Consider the following 24,842-nt stretch of genomic DNA (forward strand, 5'->3'; position numbering starts at 1 on the left):
CACACACACACACACACACACACACACACACACACACACACACACACACACACACACACACACACACACGCACACATTTGAATGAACACACAGTGAGATCAGAAAACCAAGGGGTGACAGCTCCTTTTGTGTCTAGATGAGCCTGTGGGGAAGTCTTTCTGAGGAACTACAAGAAAACCATACATCTATCATCTGAGCTTGGAAAACCACTTAAAGAGAGTCAATACAGGCTACACACACTAAGTATGCAATGGGTATGACAAAGTACATTCAGACTTTACAAGTATGAGCGTGACATGTACCATATGAGTAGAACATTGATGAGACTAACACATGTTTGTGGACATCTAGCTATGGATGGTATAGGAAGCATGTGGGACTCGAATGCAGCTATGATGGATAGATCTAATATGGAGTAGGCCATATCCAGAGGGGGTGAACATAAGGCTATGTCATCACTGGCCCATCTCTCTCATACCTTCCATCACTTTTCACTCCATCCTATAAACAGCAGGACGGGGGATACTGTAACTCCCCCTCAAAACGACACATGCACACACACACACACACACACACACACACACACACACACACACACACACACACACACACACACACACACACATACACACACACACACACACACACACTTGCAGGAAACACAAGAGGATTCAGGCCTATGCGCTCACATAGCTACTCATTTAATTGCAGTAGAGTCCAGGCATGCACAAAAAATGCATGCATGCATATACACAATAACGTTTTTACAAAGAGAAATGAATCCCGGGTGGTCTCAGATGCAGCAATGTTTCCACTTGAGAAAGCTCTGGTTTAGAAATAACGCAATCCACACACAGACACACACACGCACACAAATACATACATACATACATACACACAACTGATAGCAGAGAGATAGAATACGTGACTGCAGGGCTTCTGGTTTTCACCAAACTTTACACAAACCAACCTCTTACTGATATTTAGTCTCAGCCTGTATCAAGCTAAGATGCTGTATGTTTAACCTGGGTAGCTCCCTCCTTAAACATCACAGTTATGGCCAATAGCTTTGGCTGTTTTCATAGAATATGAGAAGATTACACAGCACTATGACGGACCAATTACGTCCTTCAGTAAAACACACCTCTGTACCAACAACTCTCTAATGATGATGGCCTAAACGTTTTCACCAATAGAGCCCTTTCAGCTGCCTCTGCAGTCACACACAAACATACACTGCTGGTATAGTTAATACACACACATACGTAGGTACACACATGCATAGAAAGCCACAGATGCTGAATGAGTCAAATTGAATCCTTGTGTTAAGTGTGTAGAGCATCCCTCCATGCCACAAAAGGCTGTCTGTTTTTGGGTGTTTTTAGTGTGTGTGTACTTGTATGTCATCCCTACGGGCTGGCCTCTGCAATCAGGTCAAGGATTGCTGAGTATTGAAACTGTGGAAGAAAAACAGAGAGAATAAGACGGACTAGAAGTGCCAGCCTTCCTCTCACATCTTCTCAACATCCTTTCTCCATCCCCCACTCCACTCAAACCTGTGTCACCTCTGACCCAGGTCCAATTCACTACTGTCATTATGCAATTAACACCAATTAAGTCATTTGCCTGTAAGAATGTGTGTTTGTGTGTGTGTGTGTGTGTGTGTGTGTGTGTGTGTGTGTGTGTGTGTGTGTGTGTGTGTGTGTGTGTGTGTGTGTGTGTGTGTGTGTGTGTGTGTGTGTGTGTGTGTGTCTGTGTGTGTGTGTGTGTGTGTGTGTTTCTGCATGTATGTATGCACATGCTTGTGTGTGTGTGTGTGTGTGTGTGTGTGTGTGTGTGTGTGTGTGTGTGTGTGTGTGTGTGTGTTAAGTATGTGGATGTGTACGCGCACATGATAGGGCAATTACAGCAGCACAAGGGAGCCTTTTGGAAGCGGAGAGCACTGCAATCAACCAATCAGCCTTCAGATGGCTTTGACATGAAAAGAGAGCATGGCCTCTGCTAACCCTGGAGGTCAGCTCCAATTTACTCTATTTACCCACTCAGGAATGACTCTCTGTGTGTGAAGAAGGAGACACATAGAGGGAGGGAGAGGGAATGATGAATAGGTATGGAAATGTCTAAGTTAGTGAGTGGGAGCAAAAAAGAAAAAAGGGGAGAAAAGAGGGAGGGAGAAGAAGGACGAGAAGCCTTGGGGTTGTAGGGCAGGTGAATTGTAGCGGGTTGTAGCGGCTGGTTGATGTGGGGGGCATTGAGAAGGGGAAGTGGGGAGAGGCCTTCAGGTTGCGTTTACAAAGCTAAAAGACCAGCAGTTGGAGTCCATTTGCTAACAATTTCCCTTTGGAGAGTGGCTTCACACGCACACACACACACACACACACACACACACACACACACACACACACACACACACACACACACACACACACACACACACACACACACACACACACACACACACACACACTCCACATTCTAAAGAGCACATATAAGGAATGACAACTTTACACTTGGCTGCAACTTTTAAACAGTGAGAGGCTTCATCATGATAATAGGACTGTTTCAGCCAAACAAAAAGTAAAGAATTACTAATACAACAGCAAAAGTTTATTAGATCACACCAGTTTCTGTCAGTTGTTTGGATCCACACTGTTTATAAAACCATAATTTGAACACGTCTTGCATGTTTTATCCCCTTTACCAGAAATTCTTTACATTGCTGTTAACCATTTTTATAAGCATAGCCTACGTTTTTGGATTGATTGTATGTTGCGTTTAAGGGCGTCTCTGTGATAGGAACATCTCTATACTTCGATACTCAAAATGCAAGACAAGTAATCTATCTGAGAACATTATACCTTTTCTTTTGTTTAATGATTATTACAATCATTGTAATTTGGCAAATTTGTCAATTTGATTCAGAGACACTTGTACTTGGTGATGCATTCAAGAGCACTCCAACAACAGTCAGCTGCAACCAAGTGCTGAATTATGCTGTTTGAAATTGAGAAGGCAAATAATGAGCACACAAATAACTGTGAAAGGGGTTTGCATAGGTATTATCTTAATCTTGATAATGGTCGCTTGGCAACCAATTATTGTATCTCAGTGTGTTGCTTCAAGTTATAATGAATGGAAAGCAATGAGATAAGCCTATGTTATCCTGTTATTAGCAAATTGTTTTTTATTATCAGCAAAATGTAGTAGTTCCCAGGATAAAACTTGCAAAACCATGTGTCTGATCTTTAGTAACAGCTGGATCTCAGTGGAAATGTATAAACTAAGAAAGTTTGTTTCCTTGATTATAATTGTAACCTGTATTGATTTAAAACTTGACAAAGTCACTGTTTGTGTAGCTCTCCCTACAGAACTAAGCAACCCACTCTATCAATAGCCCAGCTGTGAGGTCTGGTGCCAGGGCTGGACTGCGGAGCAGTGAATAAGATACAACAGGACCAGTCAGCCCCTCATCACACCAAACAGCCTCCTGGCTACAGAACAAGGGGAGGCAGAACAACCAGAAACAGACAAAGAAACGTAAAGAAAAAAAAATAGGAGAAGTAAACACAGATGCTCAGTATTCCCAGTGCTCCTGGTCAATAATATCACATATCTAACGAGAGCGGCACAGGTTATTCTATATCTATTGTGTGAGTGTGTATGTATGTAGAGAAAAACTGCCCAGCTCAAGGTATCTTAGATGTGGACTGTAATCAAGACCACATGACTCTGCCACAGGAAGTCCTCCAGCGAAGGACAGGAAGCAGGAACACAGGGACCACATCATTAGTCTCGCTAGTCCAAAACCCCACAGCCAATAGAAGCCTTGGACATGAACCGCCAGGAATGGGTATGGTTGTTGGTGTGTCTATGAGTGAGCCCATGTACTATACATTTGTATTCTTGTATTCTTGTGTGTGAGGCCTGCAGGCTGGTATTAATGACTTATTTGTTTACTGAGTTTAATGAGTGTGTATGCTTGGTAGGGTTGGAACAGAACATGGGCCTACTTCCAGAATAACCCACACGCACGCACGCACGCACGCACGCACGCACGCACGCACGCACGCACGCACGCACACACACAGAACCCCAGACAGTGAGAACAAATGAGAAACAAATGGTTCCATTGTATGGTATATACCTTGTCTGCCTTTCTCTCTGTCTTATGAGAGAGCAGTTTTTTAAAAAGGTCCACCCAAATATCCTACATCACACATACACACACGCCTCTCTAAAAACCCCATCAACAGCCTTACTACCACATTCTCACCGCCCCTTCCTTCTCTGTTCTGCAACCCATCAAGAGTAAAGAGGCTAATTTCTGTCGATGGCTTACAGGTGGCCAGTGCAAGGTGAACCACATCCACTCTGTTGGCCGAAACACACACATACACACACACACACACACACACACACACACACACACACACACACACACACACACACACACACACACACACACACACTTAAAAAAAATGCATGCCTCTAAAACCAACCCTTTTATAGAAACCAATGCTAAACATCAAAGGGAGAAACACACCTTAACACACCTAAAAAGGCACCAGAGACACAAAGTTATGTGTGTGTGCCAACATGCACACACAGACACCCACACACACATTAAAACTCCAAACTCAAACATATGCACACTCGTAAACCTTAAAGCATGAAGGATTTCTAACAAATGGTTTGAGGGTCAATCCCAGGACTGTGACTATCTCATGTTTCCGAACGCCTTCCAGCAACTTCATAAAAAAAATCTTGTAACAGTTAAACTTTCATGTTCAAGTTCCTCATAGACATTTGTGCTATTGCAAAAAGTTCAAAATCAAAATCAATCTGAAATTTATACTTTGAATCTTATCTTTCAAAGTTTCTCTCTGGAAAAATAAATTCCTCATCTGACAGCAATAATTTACTGAGCGTGAGGGGACTGTTACAAATGACAGCAATATTACATGAAATAAGGTTCGCTCCAGCTCTGAGCTTTGAGTGATTCAGTTCCCACAATTGGCCCATTGGATCTAAAATGTCATCCTTCTTCCAGCTTCGCACTTGTCACCTAGTATCAGAGTGCTGCATCAGACAGAGTGTATCATGACACAGAGAAATGCACTAACACACTGTTAAACACAATCCTTGATGTATCTGAGCTTTAACATGTTTTGTGAGCTGAACAAGTTTCAGTTGAGAAAGGAGAGCCTTTGAGCTCCAGACAGGTGAACTAGTTTATTTAAATGTGCTGTATATTTTTATTCCATGGATTGTTGATTATACATCTGTCAATTTCAGTCATCTTATGAAGCTTAAGAAGCCTAGTGCCAAATACAAGACCAGCTCAAATTTACATTTGTTCCAAGCAGCAGGGGTGCGTGTGTGTGTGTGCGTGCGTGTGTGTGCATGCGTCCGAGCGTGCGTACGTGTGTGTGTGTGTGTGTGTGTGTGTGTGTGTGTGTGTGTGTGTGTGTGTGTGTCTGCACATGTAGATTGGATTGCAACTCTTTGAAGCCATGCCCTTGCCTTCATTAAACACAGTCCTAGAGCCTGGAACAGCTTTCTGGAAATGTGCGGATAGCTTACACAGACACACATGAGCACAAACACGCACACACTGCAGTGCCAGTAAAAATGACCAGCTCTCTTTGAAGCCTGTGTCACTGTGCGAAGTGATAAGATGAAAGCTGAACATCCCTCTCAAAGAATCTTGCAAAGCCTCAAGTGAACGCCGTGCTGACAAGCCAGCACCTAGGCCAGAAGAACCCAATGGGTGCCAAGCTAACTGCTACATGCCGCACTTATCAGCTGCTATCTGATTGGACAGCGATTGTGAGCTGCCACTCGGCTATTACAGATTAAAAATGGACAAGCTCTTCTGACAAAAAAAGGTTATTTGAAGTTCTTCGGCACACATGGATTCCAGACCAAACCTTGACAAACATTCAGATGGGTGAGATTGCAAGGTTGTTTTCAGCCATTTCAGAAATATTCAGTATAATTGTTTCTCCAGCTACTTCATTTCAAAAGCTTGGCTAGCATTCCTCAAAATCAAAGACATTTTAAATTATCTTCAGTATAATTACAAGCTGCCATTCGAAAAGAAGTTAAAATGCATACTTTTTGAGGGCTCCAACTGGACCAGACCTGATCCAACATGGTCTGTTGATTGGTGACACCATCATGTTAGTACAATCTGTCCAACAATCATAACGTGGAAGTGCAATTCTGTCTCAAACATACTAAATGAACATGGTATTTCTATAGACAACATATACAAACAAACAATTACATAAATGAGAAATAAGAAATATAAGGGACTAAAACATAGGAACAGACATTGAGAATAAAAAAAACAAAGGAGAAAAAAAAAACAGTGAAAGTAAGGAGGGGTAATCCCTGTTCCCTCCCTGTGAAGGTGTGCGGGAAATTATGGAATGGCCTGCTCACACGCATTTAAACGGGGGCTTACCCGAGCGTTTGATACACCTCTCTATAATTGCCTGTATACATTTCTGAGTATGTTTAGAATGTGTGTGTGTGCGTGTGTGTGTCTGTGCAAGTGTACAATGTTGTCTTGTCTGTCAATCCAGCTCATTGTGCTTAATCCCTGGGATGACACTCACAATCCTTTCTGTCAACCTTGGCCTTTGCAGCAGCACTCAGGCAAGGAGCTGGGTTTAGCACTTGCTCACTCTCTCCCACACACAAACTTGTCAGGTAACACCAAAGCAGATCACAAAAAGAAGAAAGCATTTTTGCTTGGCAAGAAAAGCAAACAACTATCCCACATCTGTATATGTGTGTGAGAACGTGTGAGAGAAAGGGGAGAGGGAGCAAGAGAAATAAAGAGGAAGAGGGAAAGACACACAACCACACACACACACATGCATGTCAGACACAAAGAAAGAGGAAATCAAGCAACACTTCCTGTGTTTGGAAATTCAAAACTGCCACAAAGCGATGATAGACAATGACTACAAGGAGGCTTAAACCGAAAGGCAACGCAGTTTGAATCCCACATAAATATCTATAACTATTCATTATTCTGTTGACCCCCTTTTTCTTCTCATCCCTCCCCTCCTCTCCTCTCTCCCTCTCATCTCTCCCCATTTTTCATTCGACCAAAAGGAAATCCGAGAAATGTCCACAAAACATCTTTCACCAGTTGTTAATACTGTTTCTGCTTTGCCATGATAAAGTCACGGTATGTTGCCTCATTCCAAACCCACACACACACACACGCACGCACGCACGCACACACACACACACACACACACACACACACACACACACACACACACACACACACACACACACACACACACACACACACACACACACACACACACACACACACACACACACACACATAAAACAAAGGTGGACCTCATGCATGCAAACATACAGACACACACTCATTTAAAGTTACGGCCTTAACCCATTCTTGCGTCTTCATCCAAAACACAAAAAATCAGTTTCTACCCTTGCTGTCTGACATAAAAGCATTGGATAATAATGTGTGTGTGTGTGTGTGTGTGTGTGTGTGTGTGTGTGTGTGTGTGTGTGTGTGTGTGTGTGTGTGTGTGTGTATGTGTGTGTGTGTGTGTGTGTTTGTGTGTATGTGTTTGTGTGTGTGTGGGGGGGGGTTGTGTGTGTAATGGTAGGATGAGGCATGTAAAGCTGACTGAGCTGACATAACAGCTGACATCACTGATACAATTCTTGGCCTGTGAACCAAGTGTGTGTGTGATGCTGCACTCACCAGTTGGCAGAAACAACTTACACTTGGACACCCCTGATAATAATTAGCCCCTGTTGACCTGTGGTATTGAGGGGAAATATGCTCTTAAAAGGTGGTGTACGTATCTATCGTACATGTGTGACCCTTCAGACCTGTCCAACAAGATCAATGAGCCAAACCACTTTAAAACTGCTAACCTTGAACTGTATTCGTGCACAGAGGCATATTTTGCTAAGCCTTTTTAACAGCCTATGGGTTTTTTAAATTGGCATTTTGAAGGAGCAAAGAAATAGATATAAAAGGGAGAGAAAAACAAGACTTGGGCAAGAAGAACATACCTATTAATTTGTGTGTGACTTGCTTTAAGTTCAAAGGGATGGGCTTGTCTTTATGTGCAAATGTGCAAAAGGCAAGGGAGTTATTCCTTTGATCGGCACACACACACATGGACACACATGGACACGCACGCACGCACGCACGCACGCACAAATTATGGTTAAGCCTAGTTATTACCTAAGCAAACAGAGTGAGTCTGAATGGACGGCCTGCTGTGAGACACACTAATTCCAGACACAACGCATTGCGTTACAACAGGAAAACAGACACACAGACACACAGACAGACACACACACACACACACACACACACACACACACTGTGTGAGAGAAATAACTATGCGTATATGTAATTAGAAGGCAAAAACAAAGCAAACACATGTTTGGATCTTGTTCTCTGGCCTGCACCTCAGTTTGTTGGCACAGCAGTGCAGGAAATTCTGCAAAGCTATTGATTTTGGTGCTGCTAAACACATGGTGTCTTACAGGAGTAGCAGGAGTTTGATGCTGGCCATGGTTGAACACATTTATGTGTGTATACAGTGTGTGAAGGTGTCAGTGTAGTTGGCTTGTAAATAACATTAGCATAAGGCAAATATATGCATATGCAGGAACACACACTCCACAGGTTGATTTTGTGCTTAATAGAAGCCATATTTAAGTGCAAAAAAGTAATGTTATGTGAAACATTTTAGTGCCTGTTCATAAAGTCTTGCTATGAAAATAATTTGACTTGTTTTTCAGTAAAACATTCAATCAGGAGATTGGCATTAATGCTTTCTAGTCACCAATCCTTTATTATGTCACATTCTAGGTGGTGACGCAGCAAACTATAAACATTCCTATTCATTTAGATCGTTTGATTTAAGCAACATTATATATGACTATATCAAAGTAAATAGAAGTGTTTTTTTGGCTATGACTTTGTGATCAGTTGCAACCATAATTATCAACCACAAAAACAAACTTCTAATAAAACCAATCTCAAACTCAACAATAAAAATGACCTCAACACTTCTCTCACCCGTTATTGAGTATCTGTTGAATAATTACTCTGCACAGCAATTGCACACAGGGAGAGATAAAAGCAGAGGGAGAAAAAAAAGAGGGAGGAGGCAGAGAGAAAGAATGTGAAGAAAGGAAGGCTGAGAAATTAAATTGAGACACAGAAGAGAAAGAAAGATTGCGTCCGCTCTGGTATGCCATCTTTACGATCTGTCCGTGAAAGAGCTTGTGAAATTGAACTCAGGTGTAGTGTGATGCCGAAAAAGCCATTTCCCCATTAGGGCTATGGAATGTCACATAAACAAATTACACAAATACTTTCTCTATAAAGGAGTGGGTGAGTTTTCTCTAACTGTGCAGTGAAACCTAAGCGGGGTCTTGTTTATGTGTGTGACAGTGTTTACATTGTCCTCCGCTCCCATCCCTTCAGATGGGGAGAACGCCAGGCCTCCGACAGCTTTACTCCTGTCACACTACCTGTCTGTCTTTGAGATTTCTGTTATGGAGAACATGTGCTAGGTGTATGTGAGGGGGAAATGCCAACCAGTGCTCTGTCCTCAATACAACCAGCTTAACCACTCAGGGGTGATGTGTTCAAGAATAGAAGTCAAAGTAGGAAGCCAAGAAAAGAGAAGGAACCAATGCTTGTGATTTTAACTATTCTATGTAAAACACTCATCACAATCATAGAACAACCTTTCTTTGAGTATTTCCTTACTTTTCATTTATCCAGAAAATTTGCCATCCACCCCTTACCTTATCTTCCTAGCTGTATTGTTACACCCGGACCAAAGCCACAGTTACACACCAGACACCCTCAATAAACACATCCACCTCCTCTTATGGATTGATAATGCATCATAACATCCAGGCAATTTCCAAGAAGGTACATTTGTCCTTTCATTCAAAAGGTACTGAGTTTTGCTTCCTACTGTCTTTACAACTGCATGGTGAATGAAGAACAATCACAATATTCCTGGCTGAAAGTGAGTACAAGGACACAGTAAATAAACCATGTGATAAAAACATGGATCATTCTGAACTTGTGGATATCAAATGTTAGCTGTCTAGCCTATGCTTGCAACCCTGGCCACACTGTTTCCTGTCCCGCCCGCTGTTTGCCACAGCAAGCAAATACATTTCGACCTTGCCACTTTTGGTCTGACCGCTGCATAATACAACCGCAGATTTCGTATGTTGGCCACTGAGCAGTAACACTAGAGCTCAAGCAGAGCCCATTAACCCAGCCATGTCTTTCCAAAGAAACTGAGGATTCTATCTAGAAACCTTAAATCATAAGACCCTTTCTCTACTTGAGGTTTTTTCTCAGATCATTAGTTCATGGAAATTACTTCAAATTTTAAATGTTCAAATCAAGCCAAATATCAAGTACATGATGTTTACAATGGTCAGATACAAACTTCAATGACCTGATCTGATTCATAATCCTGACACCTAGAATGAGTGTGCAGTAAACTGTGATGCTGTTCTGAGATCAGTACGAGGAGGACCACCCAGCAGTGGAGCTAATCCCATAGCTGCAGGGTTGAAGCCTTGCTGCGTACACACTCTGACAGGCTAGGCAACTCCTGGATAGGATATTAGAGTGGAGCGAAAGTACAATGGCATCTATTGATGACTGGTGTTAGGTTTTATGCTGCCATGCTCTACTCTGTTTTTGGTGAGAAAGAATAATCAAGTAAGCCCCTCTTGCTCAGTTACCTCTCTCTTCCACACTCTGCCAGCTAGTGTACAGTTCAACCTAGTTTGAATTACAGATGGGTAGAGTTTTTGAAAAACAGGTTGTTTGTCACAGGATGGTTAATGTGGTTACTCTGAGAATTGAAATTTCAAAAGTTGATTTCTTCTTGAAACACTTCCCATGTTAATATGGTGATTTCGATGAAATAATGTGGTCAAAATGGATGGGTGGATGGATGGATGGAAGGAATGTGGTCAAAATTATAATCTAGCAATGAGGCAATTCTTCAAAATTAAGTGAGTTAAAGCTACACGAATCCATCAATGAAGAGATACAGCAAACATCTTTTTTTTTAAAAAAACTGCTTCAAATGTAAACTATCAAGTGAAGCAGGCATTAACTGTGGGTTCAGATTTTTTATCCTGTTCTGATTCAGAGAGTGTAAGCACATCCTATAACTCTAAAGTGCCATTATTTGCCTTTATTATTGTGACATTAGAGGTTTACGATTTCATTTGAGAAAGAGAAGAAGGAAAAAACATTGGCATTGAAGTTTGTTTGATCCCCACAGAAATGATTGCTCCAGTAGTGGAATTGGTCACTTCCCCTGCAAATACACAATTGCATTGCCAATCAGTCTTGAAATATGTTTGTTGTATAAAATCAGTTTCAACAACATATACCACAAAACATAAATAAAAACATAATACATAATTCTGTACTTGGAAACAAGCTGTTCTATAGAAAATGTATTTGTTCCTTAGGAGCAGTTTTCAGCTACATCAAAATACAGCTGTCTAGTCATGGAATGTAAATTACAAGCTTAAAGCAACACACCCAAAGAGATACAGCCTCATGAGTAACTTTGTAAATCAACACAACTTTATTTTGATAAAGCATAGTGTAATTGACCACTTACTTAGCACCTAAGGATACTGTGGGTAACCATCTCCACTTTGAGCATTGCTGGCTTGGCAGAAACACAAAGAAGTTCCACTGCTGGTTCTGCTTTAGCTCGTCAAATAGACTTACTTCAAAAATACAGCCAGCAGCACTCTACAAGATATAGAGATGGAGAGAAAGAAGAAAAGAAACAACAAGAAACAGAGAGGGAGTTACATAAATGCACTGATTCAAAGCAACCCCTAAAGTGGAAGCCCAGGGATAAACAACCAATCAGAAAGGTTTTGCTGTCTAGCCCAATCAGAACACATTCCAATGAGAATCCTCTCCAGACCCAACCAACTAACCCGGGAGGTATGCACAAAAAACTAAGACACATACTGTATACACAATGTGACCTAGATTCGCAGCGGCATTTTTACTAATGTCCCTTGACCATGTCTGGTCGACAAAAACACAGAGAGTCTGTGTTCAATCTACCACTAGTCTCAATCACCTCTCTATAGTAATTGTTCTTCTCTTGTCCATTTTGGCCATAATGGTGCAAACACTGCTGTTTGTGTGTGTGTGTGTGTGTGTGTGTGTGTGTGTGTGTGTGTGTGTGTGTGTGTGTGTGTGTGTGTGTGTGTGTGTGTGTGTGTGTGTGTGTGTGTGTGTTTTGGGGGGGATCTATAATTCCATTGTAGACAGATGGGATTGGTGTCTAGGCTCATTCCTGGCAAGGATACCCTTGATTTGTAGAGAGGGGCGAGGACAACAGTTGAGGGATGCCGGACAAAAGGATGTGTGTGTGTGTGTGTGTGTGTGTGTGTGTGTGTGTGTGTGTGTGTGTGTGTGTGTGTGTGTGTGTGTGTGTGTGTGTGTGTGCGTGCGTGTGCGTGTGTGCATGTGTGTGCGCGTGCATGCATGCGTGTGTTTATGATTGTGTGTTGTTCTGTTCTGTATTTGTTGAGTAAATGGACTTCATAAGGATTGAAGTAACAAGAGTACAAGAGGCTGAGCAACAATGGTGCAGGGATTTGTGTGTGATTGTGAGTTTGTCCACAAACAAACAAATCTGTGCTTGCATGCTTACAGTGTGTGTGCCTGCAGTTGTGTCTCTGCCAGTGTGTGTACAGGGTTGCATGAGAGTGTGTGGTTGTATAGATCCCCACTTGGCAGCGGCAGTGTAAGCTGAGGAGGGTCTTACATGGGCTTTAATCCTGTGCTGAATGTCATTGTACAAGTGTGGCTTTTCCACGGGCCTAGATAAGACAGAAAGAAAGGGAGGGAGTTCTACTGCATATGTGTCAGTGGTATGCACTTGCGCATGTGAGTTTAAGTGCATACATGTAGGGGAAATGCAACCTTGTGAAGTAGCTTGACCCATTGGTTCGATGACAAGGATTATATCAGTGACATACAGTAAGCTGTGAGGGACAGACCGAGCAGCTACAGCACTAATCTGCTTCTCTAGTGATCTAGTGACAGAGAGAGAGGCCACTCTGGCATCAAATTCTAAGGTTTCAGTGGAAAACACAACCTGGCTGAAAACTACACAGCCCAACAAGCTAAGCAGTGTTGGACTATCTCTTGTTCAGACCAGGGGTTTAAACACTTTGTTGAGCATGGGGCCCTAATGAGAAGTTTATTCTGTAGCCCCAAGACTCAGGGGCTTTAAAACATTTTATTACCCATGTCATGTGGGTATCCTGCAGCAATATGCATGTGACCCATATTGGGTTTTGAAACCTAAGTTCAACAAACATTTTGAAATCTTTAAAAGGTCACTGATATATAATGTTAGTGACTCTCTGGAGGAGTAAGCTATGAAAACTAAATACACCGCAAGACATCCATTATTGAGGAAATTGTTGTTCTGATAAATGGCGACACGGCACATCTCACTTTTTTACAAGCTTCCCTGACGTGGTCGACCTTTGGGAAATTGTTGGGCTAGCGTGAGAAATAAACTGCAGCCTACTGTTATACGAGGCCTAATTAGTGGTCAGCCCTTAATATTGAGTGGCAGCCCAAAAGTTGTTGATGTTATTGCAGTAGCTCCCCGATAGCATGGGTTATGAAGCCTCTCCGCTGACTGCACTGGGATAACTTTCAGCGGAAGGAAACAGGTAAATTCCTTTTAGTCTTCCTCATCAATCCTACAAGGAGTGTCCGATAGCAGCTCTGGCATTTATAGAATAGGGAAAGAAAATACTGAAATTCTTTCTGCTATTACTTATTAAAATACATTTAGTGTTATTTCATCGCCACAGTGTTTCCGTGAGCGTCAATCTTGATTATAAGTGTTTGCTTTCTATTAGGCTATTTAACTGTATGCATGTCCGCGCTGTGTGTGTGTGTGTGTGCGTGTGTGTGTGTGTGTGTGTGTGTGTGTGTGTGTGTGTGTGTGTTCGCAGTGGTACTTGTGAAGAGACATTACAAGTGCTGGGTGGGACATCCTTTAAGTGAAAGTTACAATATCAGAAGTGATCAAGTGTCACATATGGTAAAGTCAGCAGGTAACAGACTTCTAGTTTGTATCTACCCTATCCCTGACTTATCTTCCACCTTATTATCTTCCTCTGCCTCGGAGCAGTAGACACGTCTAAGATTGAAAGATGAAAACACACCTCTTACATACAGGACCTGAGGCAGTGTTGCATTTTGTGAGTGTGTAAGTGGAAGTGTGCTGAGAGAGAGAGAGAGCGGGGAAGAGAGAGAAAGAGGAGAGAACAGGAAGTCTGAGAAAAATAACAGGTTTAAAGTCAAAAGGCTGTGATTCTGTCTCCAAATCCCTCTACCTCCCTCCATCAGTGCCTTGTTGTGGACATCAGATCTTCTCTTTGGGATGTAATCCACTTTGAACAGGGGATCCAACCTCCAGAGCATCCCACTAAGAGTTCTCTTATGCAAAATGATTTTTCTCTCTAGATTTCAAACACCACACACACACACACACACACGCAACTGCTTGATGGTGCCTCTCCAGGTGCAAGTTTCTCCCGAGGGAAGGGCTTTTGTGTGCTGCCATCTCCATAAGCTCACAAAACACCCTTATAATCCTTCCAATCTCTCTTTATTTTCCTCCTTCCAGAGCTTTTTCTTCCACACACAGTTCTCTCTGAAAACTGGCAGCACGGTAAGAACTTGCTAAACACATTGAATAACTGTTTCTATTTAGACCTCACCATCCACCACCATGTTCGAATCAGCTTCTCTTCTTATGTATTGAAATCATTTTGTTTTCTGTCAGTCAGCCGCAAACATATCTTGATGTATTTTGTGGCAATGGTTTTTGAGAAGTGATGGAGATTACTGATACATAGTTTTAGTGTTAAAAAGAGGGGGAAATAGCGACAGCTTGAGGTGCACTGATTTATGACTGTGGGCTGGGCTGGAGAACAAACCACAGAGGAGTTTACAGACACAGACTGGAACACACCTGGCATGTTCAAACATAGAGAGGAGGATGAACAGCCTCATTAAAAGCAGTTCAGTTTAAAAATGTCCCATATCTACGAACATTAAATGTGTCAATATTTTACATTTATAAAATAATTACACTCCTATTGATTGTATGTATATGCCCAGCCAATCACGATAAACCATTTTTCAAGGTTTAATGTTCCTTGCCGCATGTTCGAGATTATAAATCTGAGTCAGTGAATTAAAGGAGAAAGCACTATAGCGTCATTTCAATTACATACCAGAGAAAGAAAAGTAAGTGTTCATTGTCTTCTGGCAAACATGTTTGTGCACTTGAACTGAAAACCCCCAACAACAACGACTGGGAAAAACACTTAACTACATCATTGAAGCATAATGCTTTAATAAAGCAAGTGAGGTCAGAGCACTCAGTGCACAGTTTAAAAAGAAAGACAAGCCACACTGAGACTATTTGTTGAGTTGGGCATCTCCACAAGACTGTATGAAATATAAATCCTCAAAAGGTCCATAGACACGCTTGGCTAATCTTTTGAATTGATTGATACATTTTTACTTTAAATGTACCTAAAAGATAATACCCCACAAAATAAAACTGGAATTAAACTGCTAATAAAATGCAATCCTTAAAGAATATTAAAGAAAAACTCATTTTAAAAAGTGCAACTGAAGAACCCCTGGGTCAATGGACACCGTGACCATTCATAATGTCTAGGCTCATGTCTCACTGTTGCTGCAAGTCGGACAAATCCCATGTTGGTCCGACTTGGTTGGCTTGGATGAGAGAAAGGCATACAACTTTTGAAAACCGTGCCAAAGGACAGTACTCTGCATAGCTGTTATCATCTCTCCAGCTGACAGCCGCCAGTAAACTGACTGCCAAGCTCCTGAGATGGTTAGTGGTGTCTTCCTTAGTCTACTACGTTGCCCAGACGAGACAGTTTAGATTCATTTTAACAAGATGACCTCACAAAATAGCACCAGCACTGAATAGCAAGGATTTTCCTCGAGAACTAGAATTACAAAACCTAAATATCATTTCCTGCAGATTTGCAGCATCACACGAGCAAGTGTGTGTGTGGCCAAGTCTTTGCGTTTGTAATGAGTGTGTTGTGGGTGGGGAATGGGATCTTACTCAGACATACCGCCCTATGATCCACACATCAGGTGTCTAACTGTCCTTTCCTGACTACAACTTCAAGAAAACCACATAAAAAACATGAATAAACCTGTCTCCCTCAAAACATTGGCAGTCCTTTTCTCCTACATCCTTCCCCTCCTCCTCCTCCTACTACCATTCTGCTGAGTCTGAAAGTAGCCTCTCTGGGTCCTGTCTGTCTGCAGCTTCAGACACCGACATTGACAAAGCAACTCTATCACCGCTTTTCATTCACCTACTTTAAGGTAATAATTTGTGAGGCATTTTTAAACAGCAATACATCATTGTCAAATTAATAATCATGCAGCAACATGAATACACTAAGTGAATATTTAATGTGATTAGCCAAACACATTCCTTCATTTCACAAACAAGGTTTTCTAACTAGCTGTAGAAAGCCACATTTCTGCCCTTACCACAGGAACTGATAATGGGATTTTTCTAAACATATAAACACTTCTGTTTGAGTTTCCTGCTCCAATTAGTCTTAGAATGATGTGCTATCAGATCCCCATGGGTTTTATTTTGTACCTAAATAAATAAAGTCCTAGAGCACGAGGCACCTTCACAAGTAAAGGGCCCTTTGGAAAATACTTCAGGTGTTGTTTTGGACACCTCTCAGGATGAACTGAAATAGATACAAGATACAGGGCTCTCAGATGTTGTTGCTCAGGTGTTGCTGAGTTATCGACTTCTCTCCACTCATGTTCAATCTGGTGGAACAACCTTTGACCTCACAAACTGATGATGCTGACAGCTGGCTGAGGGATGGCCTCGGTCAGACGCCTCTACTGACCTGCCGGCTGCGGTTCATTGGTCACCAAAGGAATACTGCACAGCACAGCTACACACATGTGTGAGGAGAGCATACCCAAACATTACCCAAATGAACATGCAAGTATGAGTGTAGATGTGCACATGTTTTCACACGATCATACATACACAGTTTTCATTTTCTTGCATTCAACTGAATGTCTAGACAATCCAGAGTGAAACCAATGTATTTGTTTATCAACACTTACTAGGTGTTGATTAAATGTGGCAGGTATTTCTTCAGGCGCCCTGTTAAAATATGTGCTGTTAGCTTTCAGTATTTAATTAGTGGGATGATAGTTGTTTACACTGAAGATTCATACTGGCAAGCAAATGTAGAAAAAGTGGCAGGGCTGGCTCGACTGTTTTAGATGCTGAAGCAAGACTTTTATTTCAGAGCTAACCTTGAATTAAATTTAATGGCATTTTGCTTATCGTTAAAAGGAATGTGAACACGGGGAAATTAACAGACAGACATGTCTAAACTGAAAACTGCTTTCATTGGAATAATAAAATTGTAGACACTGAAAGGTGAGGTCATTTTACACAATCAATACTGACAACTTAATTTTCAATATCAAATCTATTCACTATTTATTATGTTAATAAATTATCTCCAGGCAAGTCTGAGATATTGCGTTTACAAGAAGAAGTGAAATTAAAATGACCACTGATTTGAAACCCAAAATTATTCCAGCTTTGAAGTATTTTTTGGTTGCAAGGAGCCATGGACATGTTACATCAGTATCAAGGTTAAAGAGACAAGCATAAACATGTCACTTTTACTGAAGAGTTGTATTTTAGAATCACAAATGGGATTGAGAAACCTGCTGGCCAATTTCAGCTTGCCAATGAACTTAGACTCCTTTTTCTAAACTTGCTTAAGCTGTGCATTCACAAGAGTGGGATACTTACTGGCATAAACCATGTAGATATACAAACACTATTTTCAATGCAATCACAGCATGGACAAATGAAAGGCATCTTCTTGACTTGTTTTAACCTGAACAAGGCCTCTCTCCTTCCTGCTTGAACACACACACACATACATACACACACACACACACACACACACACACACACACACACACACACACACACACACACACACACACACACACACACACACACACACACACACACACACACACACACACACACACACACACACACACACAAGCATATTTCTGTCCCCACTTGGAAAGCCTCTCAGCTTCTTTTCGCTTCATTCAGTACAAATAACTTCACGGTGGGATAAAAGCATAATGTTTCCAGAAAACCTCTTCCCCCTACTTTGCTTCACTCTGTTGGCCCCATGTTCTCCTTCACTTTTTCCTCCAACCCCCTTTTCTTGTGCTCTCTGTCCAAAAGGACATTCTTATTTCATTAGTAGGGGGGGTCTGAGAGGCCAAGAGGGTAAACAAAACCTCTGTAATCAACAGCAGGACATACACAACCACAATGAGCCAATCAGAGCCCAGTGTCCTTACAGTTGGAACTATGCATAACCAATACAAATCCACCCCAGGACGCATACTCAAACTCAACGCTGTGTGGCATTCAAAATGTAGCCTAGCACTGGGAGTCAAGGTTATCCATAAGACACACCAATCAAAGCATGCATGCCTGCGAAGACACTGATACACACACATACGCACAGATTCCCGGCTTTATGTCTATCGGTGCTGTCATCTATGTTTGCTCATATTAAGGAGGGCTCACTCAGGGACAGGATATGGGGATTACGTCTGGCCTTATTGCGCTGTAGCTACACACCGCTAAATGGCTCCCATCTGTTCTCCCATTGAGAATGGCTAATACACGTTAGCCGCGCTCGTATTGTGCACTGCCAGAATAACAGCAGTGGATAGATGAGCAGGACTGATATCGCTAGCCACAACACCATTTTGTGCTAAAGGCTAATGTGCCTGGCTTATTCTATTAGATCGGGATAAGAAGTACTAATACGCACACACGTGCATACACACACCATCACGATATCTGATTGAAGATACCGAAGCAGTAGGCTAGTCATGGGTCCAGCTTTAGGTTTACCTTGAAGGAGAATAATGTTAGAGCGGGGAAAGCTGAAATCTGGGGAGAGGTGGAAAGAACCGGAGTGATGGAAAAAGATGGAGGGATGGAAAGAGAGGGAGAAAGGGGGCAGTGTGGTCTGTTTCATTACGGTGAATCCTGACACTGCTGCATTCTCAGCACACATGGACTGGATTATAGTCAATGTGGGCTGCTCCAGCACAGTATAGCTCAGCAACGCTCTCTTGCACACACATACACACACAGACATTCAAATGCACACACAAACATCATAGCTAAACACACCAAAGCTTTACACTGCACATAAACCATTTGCTCACACACAAGCTATAGGACTTTTAATCCCAAAAGCAGCAGTAGGGCAAAGTGCACAACTACTAAGTCATTGAGGTTAGAGACAGAGTCAGCTTGTGATGGTCCACCTGTGTATTACTGGGGGAAAAGAATGAGATGCACTGGAAACTATGAGTATACCATGCTGCCTGGTTTTCTCTCATTCCCACATAAATACATAAGCATCTCTCTTTCTCTATCTCACCGATGTACATTTATAAATCTTGTTCCCCCCCTGTCTGTCTTTGTCTCACTCAAACATGAATTTGCTCCAAGAAAACAATCACCCCCCTCTGAACAGACCTCTTTCCACACACATACGTTCAAAGGCATCCTGAGTCTATGGGGGGCTTCGATATAAAAACCCCAAAACAGGAATTATCCTTTATGACTCTGCATTCTTCATTTTATGCTTTTTCAGCTTGCAGCCTTAAAAAAAGCTTCATGACTGCTCTGTGTTGTATTGTAATTAACTACCCCACACACTGGCCCAAAACAGGGTGGGGTAGCACGGTTAAACTTTACTGCGCTTGAAAAAGTTAGGCGGGGAGGACAGACTTGTCCATCTCTGTTTTTTCTCACTGTGTCGTTTTTATCACTTACGGGCCCTGGTACGTGAGGCAGCTGGGTTTGTATTGGTCTAATACCACACAGTTACCTATATAGCCACAGAGTGCACACACAGCATGAGGCACAACCAGCATATGGGCATTAGTACTGTAGCACTTATAGAAAGGCAGCCATAAACCTCTGAATCAACTGAGGCCCTTTATTCGACTGAAATTCATAAGCAACGGGAAAAGGAGCCGGGTTCTATTACACTTTCTTCTGTCAGAGTTGGGTAATACTGTGGTTATTGTGGTGCCATCAGTGTTCCCGGCTAATGGTTACTTGAGCTCACTAAAGAACCCTTTTGTGGAGAAGACCATTAAAATATCTGGAGCTGATATACAGCATTACACCATGTTAAGAAGTGCATTAACTCTAAAATTAGCAGAAAAATGTTACAGTGAACGTGCAACAGAAACTCACTGTGGATAATTGAAAGCAGGGTTTCCATGGTGATGGTGATCATGCCCATATTCCCTCTTCATCGTCCTGTGAGAAAAACATGTGAAAAGAAATCATCATCATTACCATGTACTGTACAAACTCCGGCCTAGTGGTTATGTCTTTATAAGTAGAGTCTCCTTGTCTAAAGCTAGGGCCCTCCAAACCCCCTTTGGCTTTTAATCAAAACAGTCCTGTTCATGTTCCTCATTCAAAAAAAGTTGTATGTGATATCATAAAATGCTTTCCTCAGAGTGATTGTCAGGAACCAATAACTAAACACACAAGGGGTTTCCTCGGGGCTGAAACTGTGCAGACAAGAGCCCTGCTAACAAGAAGGCTAATTCACTCAGACACTAACATTACAATGGTTAGCATGAGCTGGCAGCTCACTATAACCAAGCTCTTGCCTGAATAATGCTAAACTAGGCTACGGCAAAGGAGAGTCCATGCTACACAAGAGTAAAAAATACAAGAGCCTTGGCTGCAGTCCACAGCGGCTTTGGTTGGACTGAGTGGTTGTGACAAGCTCGGTAAACTCAGGAGGCTACACCTAAGCAGCTAAGCTATAGATATAATGGCCTTTCAATGGAACATGCTAGATGGTAAATGCTAAGATGCAGTGAATGGCTGTGACAGGCCCTGTAAACAGAGCCAGGCATATAACCACTCATTCTGCCAGGTTAAACACACACACACACACACACACACACACACACACACACACACACACACACACACACACACACACACACACACACACACACACACACACACACACACACACACACACACACACACACACACACACAAATAGGCAAAATACCATATGCTTCTTCTCATAAACCTGTAGCAGGCAGCATGTTAGGTCTTTGAGAAAAAAAAACAGCAAAAAGAAAAGGTTGTATAATTCTTCCTCTGATAAACACTTGCTGTTTTCTATTTCCTTCTGAGGCTGCTGCCAAATATCTGGCAGCGGTACTGGCATGGCTAAATGAGAACAACATGAGCACAACATGCCCGTCAAACTGCACACAATCCATGCTGAGACACAGACCTGGGGTTCATTTTAAGAAGCTAAATCCACTTCCTGTGCTTGTCTCTTTTGATTAGGTTTCACCTGTCCTCAAATAAAGTCTATCAAAAACAAATGAAGGACAGGGAGAACAGCTAGAAGATTGAGATGGAACAACTAACCATAGCAATGAGCTTTGAATGATATGCGGTTTGGCTGCTTTAAAAACCTTGAAGTGTGTTCTTGAATTTGTGTGTAAGCTTTTCCAGTGCATATATTTGTGCTTACGTGTCTTAAATGTACTATTTGGGTGTGGATGAGGTTCGGATGCGTCTGATTGAGCAAATGCATATGCAAATGCAAAACAAATGCATCTGTGGTCACTGTTATGTTATTCATGGCACTAGCTGTATCTTGGAAAGGCATTGCGGTCTCTAGGTTGAGCGTGCAGACCCTCTTTATCATCATTACCATCATCAATCATCTTTCCAGTGGTGTTCGTAGACCACTGGCCTGATGACACTTGGATATTGCATTTGAAATGGGATAGATGGATGGAGAAAAGACTGAAGAACAAATTAAAGAGGGAGGTATGGAGGGAAGAATGTGGGTAGAAGAGAACAGAAAATGGGAAAAGAAAAGGGTGGTAAAATATACTGAATAAGAGATAAGTAACAGAAATGAGAAAAGCAAAAGAACAAAGTGTTCAAGAAAAAACAAATGGAGTTATTAATCACATTTGAAAGAGGTAGATTAAAGGAGCCCAGTGTTTTGAGGGAAAACAGTCTCACAACAGGGACTTCAGCGACATCCAGACTGTGTGACCTGACAACTCCCATCAGCAGTGCACACACACACACACACACACACACACACACACACACACACACACACACACACACACACACACACACACACACACACACACACACACACACACACACACACACACACACACACACACACACACACACACACACACACACATTGGAGGCCTTACCCTGACCTGGGCCGAACTTCCCCATTAAGGTCAAAGATCGGATATGAGGAAAAGCCAAGAGGTGATTGGCTGACCTCTGTCAACGCTGTCCGTTGTTTTTGAAGTGTGGCACAAAAAGGAGAGCGAGAGAGAAACAACTTACTCTAATAACATTCTGTTAAGCCTTAGCTTCTGTACAAAAGTGCCATGTGTCAGCACTAAATCTATTTGATTTGCAAAAGGACTCATTTGCTGGCATTGTCTTTAATTGAACGTAAGTTTAGTATAGTTCTGTTGTTTCCCCCTTTTAAAAACGATTTGACTTAAATGTTACCCTGAATGTTGCATAGGAAGTATGAGCCTTCACAGCTCTCTTTTACACACGCAAATATTCAACTTTAATAGATAGAATAATCCACCCATCAGGCCCAAATGTATGAGTTAATTCAGTTTTTCCCTACTTTCTTAAAAAATCTTGCCAGAAACGACCACTCTTTGCTTGCAAAGAGCTACTGTTTCATATTTTAGGCTATTAACACTGCCACAGTAAGACAGTGTTTGGTAGCCATTGAAGGAAAGACATCAATAAGTGCAAAGCAAAGTAATGTGAACAAAACAGTGACCACAGTGAATATGAAGCCTGCCATGGTTGCAAAGTGTTCTGCAATACCTTAGAACAATGCTGGGACCTTACACATAACCTTACAACATAGCAAAACCCAATGAAAGCACAATTTGAATTTAAAAGGGGTCCTGGTGAGATGATGCAGATTGCCTGAATAAATATACCGTGCTGCGTGAGATTGACAGTGAAACATATGCATAAGTATGTATATCAACCATAGACCCTAACATTTAGGAATACAAAATACAATCTATTCTAGAGGGGTTAAAGGCTGAAATAGAATTAATCTAGCTATCTTATTCTAGTTTAAATATTGTTGAGTAATGTATGTGTTATTGCATGTACATCATTGTGTGCTTGTGTGCCAGTGTGTGTATAAGGATGTATTTAGGACAGGGGATCCCCAGTGCATGTTTGACTTTAATTTAGCAGCAGTGTCAGCAACATAAAGTCTAGAAGCATGTTATGGTTCATATTAGATACACCAGATGTTCAAATTTAGTCTCAGGTGGAAATCCCCAGGTATTCATCTTAAGTCCCCAAACAAACATACACAAACACACTTCATTTTTTTAGTTTCGGAAAATCCCCAATCACAACGTCAAGACAACAATAGAGCTCTGATGAGTTTATTTTCCACTCAAATAACTAACATATTTAATCAGCTAATGTAGTTAAATCATATCTGTCTTTGAAGAGTTCTTTCCCCCGGTAGGGATTTCATCTGAGTACATAGTATCAACAAAGAGTCAGGAGTGCAACGCCTCGTGCATTTACACAAACACACACAGGCATGCACACGCCTACAGTATGCACACTTGGATGCACGCACACTCACACCGACACTATGCTAATAACAACAGCAGTTTGTGCTTCATCCTTAGCTCTCCTGAAATTGACACATTAAGTTTTCCTCAGGGCAGTCTGGATATGATACACAGAGAGGGAGCTCATATAAGAGATGAATGATATATAAACTAATCTCACACACAAATCCCATCGATCAAAAACACTCATTTGGCAGTTTTTCCCTTCAGGCCCCTTATCTTAATGATATGAATAACTCTAACTTGGCAGGAAGTACTGGGGTTGAAGAAGAAGAGACAAAGGAGAAGTGAGAGGGGAAATTTTATGCTGCTCAGTCCAACCACAACTGACTCTTGATGAAGATGACAAATATAAAATTGCTCGAACTTTAAAAGCATGAAGATGAAAGCCTACCACATGTGAACTTGTGTAAACAGGTCCAAACTGACTGGTGTGGGTGTGTGAGTGTGTGTCTGTGAGTTTGTGCACATTCATATTGACCTGGTCCATAGGGGGTCGGTGATTGGCATGGGGGGGCCCTCTTGGCAGGCTTCGGTGATGAACGTTGGCTGGATGCATATGGTGAGAATGGTGAAGATGATGCTGGGGATGGATGTGATCTTCCTCGTAGTTATCCGCTATCAGCTTCATTCTGCTCTGAGTCTGCCAAAAAAAGGAGATAAAAAAGAATATTTATAACCCACAATTATAAAACATGTACACTAGGCCCTTCATTTCTCCAACACTGCTTATTTGTTTCTTAAAAATGTTCTTTGGTTCTTACAATGATTAGGCTGAGGGATTCTTGGATGGCGGGAAAGCTTGTTGAAAGCCATCAAAGATGATAAAAACAGTGCCGCTAACAACACTTGACAGGTCATAAATTGAGTGAGT

At 41.8% G+C, this 24,842-nt stretch overlaps 1 protein-coding gene across 2 annotated transcripts in view; it reads right to left on the reverse strand.

The window, feature by feature from the left end:
* LOC134865409 (ERC protein 2-like) overlaps nt 1-24,842 on the reverse strand; it is a 145,515-nt gene that overhangs the window by 12,152 nt on the left and 108,521 nt on the right. For both annotated transcript variants that reach the window (XM_063885025.1, XM_063884941.1), the window contains 2 exons: nt 24,450-24,611; nt 20,505-20,570 (listed from right to left, as the gene is read on the reverse strand). In XM_063885025.1, coding sequence (XP_063741095.1) covers nt 20,544-20,570; nt 24,450-24,611 — 189 coding nt within the window. In that variant the 3' untranslated portion in view covers nt 20,505-20,543. The remainder of the gene's footprint in view (nt 1-20,504; nt 20,571-24,449; nt 24,612-24,842) is intronic.

This window comes from Eleginops maclovinus, chromosome 1 (genome assembly GCF_036324505.1).
Source record: "Eleginops maclovinus isolate JMC-PN-2008 ecotype Puerto Natales chromosome 1, JC_Emac_rtc_rv5, whole genome shotgun sequence".
Taxonomy (NCBI): Eukaryota; Metazoa; Chordata; class Actinopteri; order Perciformes; family Eleginopidae; genus Eleginops; species Eleginops maclovinus.